General features: G+C 34.7%; 2 protein-coding genes across 3 annotated transcripts in view; one reads left to right on the plus strand and one right to left on the minus strand.

Annotated features, from left to right (window-relative positions):
• Window positions 1-2,392: 2,392 nt before the first annotated feature.
• LOC102610929 (40S ribosomal protein S26-3-like) overlaps window positions 2,393-6,000 on the minus strand; it is a 35,312-nt gene continuing 31,704 nt past the window's right edge. For both annotated transcript variants that reach the window (XM_052439453.1, XM_052439452.1), the window contains exon 5: window positions 2,393-2,685. In XM_052439453.1, coding sequence (XP_052295413.1) covers window positions 2,614-2,685 — 72 coding nt within the window. In that variant the 3' untranslated portion in view covers window positions 2,393-2,613. The remainder of the gene's footprint in view (window positions 2,686-6,000) is intronic.
• The window catches only part of LOC102611512 (cytochrome P450 82A3-like), a 2,141-nt gene continuing 775 nt past the window's right edge, over window positions 4,635-6,000 (plus strand). Inside the window, exons 1-2 of the mRNA XM_052439447.1 lie at window positions 4,635-5,808; window positions 5,899-6,000. The exon at window positions 5,899-6,000 is cut by the window's right edge and continues 775 nt beyond it. Coding sequence (XP_052295407.1) covers window positions 4,846-5,808; window positions 5,899-6,000 — 1,065 coding nt within the window. The 5' untranslated portion in view covers window positions 4,635-4,845. The remainder of the gene's footprint in view (window positions 5,809-5,898) is intronic.

Consider the following 6,000-nt stretch of genomic DNA (forward strand, 5'->3'; position numbering starts at 1 on the left):
GATACGTAGCAAGTAGGTGACACATTGCTTCCAATGCAATCAAGACAAATTGTCCCATGGTAGTATGCATCAGGATCACCAAGGAACTTCAGGGCTACCAGAAAACATAGGCTAAGTAATGTCGGTATGGACAAGACTGGCAACAGAAGCCATGCCTAGCTTTTCCAGAAGTACTCAGAATTTAGCGATGTAATTGCGTCTCCGCACACAGGAGTTATTGCCCATATGCACCCAAGGGTTTTTTTTTTTTTTGGCCAACTGCAAGATTTTGAACGGAACGAAGGACGCAATGAATTATGAAAAGGGTGGATTAAAATGATTTTAATTAAAGTGCTGCTATTTAGACTTAAGGAAGACAAAAAGAAGACAGAAATGTTTCGTGTCCTCTCTCTCTTTAGAAAATGAGCACGCGTGAATTCCAAATTGGGCCCACAATCAGTTTAAAAAATTAAATTGAGCATGGCGCGTGAGCCAATAAAGCATTTAACAATCAATTTTTTTTGTCCTCTCTCTCTCTGCATCTCTCACCTCTCTTTTAGTTGTGCATTTAACGTGAGCCATATTTTGCATTTAACAAAGACAAATCAGTTTCATGTCCTCTCTATCTCTCTGCATCTCGCTTATTAATTTCTGTATTTCCAACTGCTCAATTTCAGCAACCAAAAAAAAAAAAAGGGCCATAAGGAAGAAGTTAGATCTGGATCTGCAAACAAAGGCAAATATAGGGGTTTATTAACTATATATTGATATGCAATCATATTTGGTTTAGAATATGTGGATAGTTGAGGACATTTGTCGCCTCAATTCCCTTTTTCACCCCTTTCTTCAATTTGAGAAGATTCAAGGAAACCAAGTTCATCAAAAAGAAAATATATGACATGTGATTTTGCGTTGAATAGTACATGGAATTTTTAATGCTATTTTTGGCAGGGAGCAAAGGGGTTGGCTATACTTTTGTATTGTTTTAAGCATAAATTAATTACCCATAATCTGTACTTTATGTATTGCTAATTTAGTATTCAAGCGAGTCATATGCACATTTAACTTCACTAAGCATGAAGTTACAAATCAAAAGAAAAAAAAAAAAAGCGGTTGGGCGAGAACAAGAAGCGGTCGTCATCCGGTAACGAAGGGAACGAAGGGAGTGATGGGGATGAAGTTAACAAAAGGAACGAAAGGAGGGGACGAAGTTAACGAAGTGCTACCGTTTCCAAACGAAGAAAATGAGTGGCTGGGGAGGGAGGAGATATTGCTAGATAACGTATAAGGAAAAAGATAAAACTAAAAGGAAAAAATTTGAGCTGCTTTTTCATTTTTTTATTCTTTATTTTATTATTTATTGTGGTCCCATGCATTTATAAATTGGCCTAAGGGAACGCATGAAACAACAAGCTCACGCCACCGTTTCTATCGTCCTTTAGTCTTTCTTTAGTTTGTTTATCATTTTTCTTTTAATTATATTGACTTGGAAGAAACCGATTCCTGAGTTTCAGTAAAAAATTATGATTTGATTTTAATATAGTTTCATACAAGGTATACTTTGACGCAATTATCACCGATTAACTAATATAACATAATTAAATTTAAATTAATTTTGTTTAAATAAATCAATACATATCAATTCATCATAGCTGAAAATATAGACTTAGAATTCTTTCCTAGTCTTTTTTTTTTCCTCTCATAGTCTCTCTCAATATTCCAATTCTAGTTTTAAAAAAAATTGACTTAATTGTAAACAAAGTGAAACAAGTCTGCCTTAATTATTAACATTAAAATTTAAAAAAATTTCAAGAGTCAAGACTACTCATTTTATTAAGAGAGGCTAGTATAGAAAAAAGATTTGAAGAGGATTCACGTTCAAAAATATAAATGATACATCATACAAGATCCTTAAACATTATCTAATATGTCTTACATCTATAAATGACAAGTCATTTAATTTTCACTGTGGAGTAAAGATTGTACAAAATGTTATCTCCCATAAAACTATAAACGACAATTTTACTCCAAATAAAAATCAACAACATTTTACCTATTTCGTATCTTAATTTCTTTTAAATTCCAACTGATGTAACATTTATTTATTAAATGGTAAATTAAAAATTTCACGAGTTATGAAGTTCATCATAATGAGTTATATAATATTAAGAGTCAAGTTGAAACTCAAATATTAAAACTCCTAAATTAGCTAAGTAACATAAAATTAAGAAACTCATTAAATATGTATAAATGTTTATAATTAACTTATTTTGCAGCTAATTTTTCCAACTTGAAAACATGTTAATTCCAAAGGTCCCTTAAGATGAAGATTCCGAATTTCACCTTAACCTTGGTGTGACAGTAAGCTTGACTTGATAACCTTAAAAGGGTAAAAAACTAGAGCCTATCAAACTTAATGGACCAAGTGTGAAATACGTTCTCAATATACTGAAATGAATTCCTACCACTACAAAATTTTATAATTCTCATTGAAATTAAAAATCCTAAAAATTTAACAATAATTCTTAAGACTTTGAAAACGAATGAGCGGGAAACATTGAAACTTCCTACACAAAATTCAAGTTCTTCTGGGTATCTAAAAGTATAATAACAGATTAAGAATGGGAATAGACTTCATGGGCGAACTGGAACTCCAATGGCTGGGCGTGGCGCTTGACCAGGCTGACCAGGCTTTGGCAAATCATCCTGAAAAGAAAAAGGGAAAAAAAAGAAAAAAAAATATAAGAGCCAATGAAGAAAATTTTCAAGTACGCGAGCACAAACGAAGACCATATAAAACTGACAAGCTTAACCATTTTTCAAATGCTACAGATATCACACAGCAATTATCCCAAGACCAAAAACACATCCTCAATTTGGGCTTTTAGTTCTCGTAAAACAAAGGAAAAAGCTACCACACAGAGGCACAACACTGTCTCCTTTTTTTCCTCTTTCCTCCGCACCACCCCTCCCCCCTTTCTCTTAGGTTAACTCAGAATTATGCATTTTAAACTGGCTGAATCAGGATATTACTACTAGCAAGGAAATCCTTATGATAAAGCACACTAGGTAAAAGGTCTATCTGCCTACGTCTATAACCCGTAAATCATTCTAAAAATCAATATGAACAGAGACCATTAGCCAAAATCCTGATTAAAAAATCTCAATAGAAACATGAAAAAGATACCCTGCGTCTCATAAAACGCTTTGGTGGTTCACGGTTCCTGCGGTCAGTGCGTGAGCGAACCCTCACCACATGCGAGTGAATTGCACAGGAGACACAGTACGGCATCTTTGCATACAACTTAAGCAGAACATAGTCTGCATCGAATTCAAAAGATTCCCATTATTTCCCATTCAAACAATACATAATTAATTACAAAATAAGAGAAATAATAACATGTGTAGTAGATATTTACTATCATAGATGCAGGCATCCTGCACGTCTCTTGCTCAACAATGTTCCTCTCAAGGAACCTCTTGATGGCCTTGTCCTTTTCATCCATTCACAACCCAAAATTTAAAAAAAAAAAATTGTGTCAAATTACATCAAACAAAAGGCATATTAATTAATTTTTAATTGCAAACTTAACATCATGAATTTTTAGTAACTTGGAAGTGAGAAGACGGAATAATTAAATAATATTTGTGTTATAAGATATGATAAAAATCAAATGTCTAATTGTAACTGGTATTCCTAACCATCGTGGTAGCGGGGATGCGCAGATACCAATAAACAACTCTAGTCTAGTCTAACTGTATGATTTGACCAATACATCCGCAAAATTTATCATGACACGATTTTACAAAAATATGGAAGAACTGAAAAAATGAATCTTCTTTCCCGTAATGCCACACAATTGCCGTTTGTAATTGTATACTTTGGGGCAGCATTTGCCATCCGACGCTTGAAGGTCTGCCACAGAAAAAAAATAAATATAATAAATCAAATTTATATTAAATAAAAACAATTCTTCTTTTTTCAATAATAATATTTTTGGAAATCAGAAAGATAAAACATTTTCGCAAACCATTCTGTTTTCACACAAAGCTAATCAGAAAGATAAAATATTTTTGACAACCACGCCTAATCCAATCATCATTTCTTCTGAAGTTGACATTGCTGCATGAGTAAAAAAGAATATTGAAATTGAATTATTAATTTGGAAGAATATCATAACGCAATTAAACAAAAACTGAATATTTTATCTTTCCTACTCTCTCAATAATTTTGACTGCATACTTTTTCTGAAAAAAAAAAAAAAAAAAAAAAACTCATATCTAGATTCAGTCACAAAGCCAAATCTCTCCAATCATACGTCTATATTAAGAAACACAAATAAGAGATTCCAAGAACTTTCGTAATGACAAAAAGTAAATGGACCCAAGTGATAAAACAATATAATTGATGGACAAAAGATAATTTTTTATTTGTGTTGCTGACACCGTAGTTTGGTTTACGCTTCCCGACCCATAATATTCAAGTCCAGGTACTTTTGTCATCCCATATAATTGTCCATATTAAAATAAGGCATGTTTTATATTCTGTGGCAAATTTTTAAAGCAAATGAAGTTTACCAAGTCAAAAAGGTGGCTTTAATCTTCAACCAATACAACTGCAAATTTCGAGTTTTCAAACTTTGAAATTTTGAGCTTTGAATTTATTTTTTTCTTTTTTAAACATCCGGTACCTACCCTTGACATATTTTCCTCTCAATTTTTTTTAATTCTTCCTCTTTTGTCTTCTTTCTTCATTTTCCTTTGCCCGGCATTGACAAAGCACACTTAAATGTTATCTATATACTGTATAGACATTGCTCTGAACTAAACTCTTCATTCAGAGTCCCCGAGTCGGTTGCAAAAGGGATGGCCATGAATAATCTTTCAACAGAATCGACTGCTGCTGTAGCAATTTCAGCCTTAGTGATATTCCTCTCAATTTTCCACTTGATTTCAAGAAATGGGCAAAAAAGGATACGCAAGAATAAGCAATCTCAACAAGCACCGGTAGCAGGGGGAGCATGGCCTTTGATAGGCCACCTACATCTCTTACGAGGGCCAGAGCCAGCTCACAGAGTTTTGGGCAACCTGGCTGACAAATATGGAACAATATTCACTATGAAGTTGGGGGTGAAACAAGCTTTAGTGGTGAGCAACTGGGAAATTGCTAAGGAGTGTTTTACCACAAATGACAAAGCTTTTGCAAGTCGCCCCAAAAGAATGGCCGTAGAGCTTATGGGGTACAACTTTTCGGTCATAGGCTTCGCACCATATGGCAAGTACTGGCGTCAGTCACGTAAGATAGTGACAATTGAGCTTCTGTCAAATCGTCGCCTTGAGAAGCTCAAACACGTACGTGAATCGGAAGTGAAGGCTTCAATCCAGAGGTTATACAAGAATTGCATAAGTAGCAGCAGTTCACGTAAAGTAGTTCCGGTGGAGATGATCCATTGGATCGAGGGCACAGTACTTGACATTCTTTTGAGAATAATTGCCGGAAAACTTCACACTTCACAATCAGAAGAGGCTAATGATTGGCAACAGCAAATAACAAAGATCGCTGCCTTGTTTGGTCAGTTCGTGGTGTCCGATGCGTTGCCCTTTCTGAGACGGTTAGATATCGGTGGATATGAGAGATTAATGAGCAAGACAGCTAAATATTTTGACATTATTTTGCAAGAATGGTTGGATGAGCACAAGATGAAAAGAGTTTCTGGTGAAGTTAAGGGCGACGAGGATTTCATATATGTGTTGTTGTCCCTACTTGATGATAATGCAGAGCAGCTTCCTGATCGCGATGCTGACACTGTCATTAAAGCAATCTGCTTGGTATAATATATCCTCATGAAAAGCTTGTGGTGCGTTTGTGTTGTATTGTTATACGAATGTCACAGATTTCTTACTGCTTTTAATTTGCAGAGTCTAATCGTAGCGGGTACACAGACCACAGTAGTTACATTGACATGGGCTATTGCTTTACTTCTCAACAATCCCGAGGTTCTGAAGAAGGCACGAGATGAA

Source organism: Citrus sinensis, chromosome 4, assembly GCF_022201045.2.
Source record: "Citrus sinensis cultivar Valencia sweet orange chromosome 4, DVS_A1.0, whole genome shotgun sequence".
NCBI lineage: Eukaryota > Viridiplantae > Streptophyta > Magnoliopsida > Sapindales > Rutaceae > Citrus > Citrus sinensis.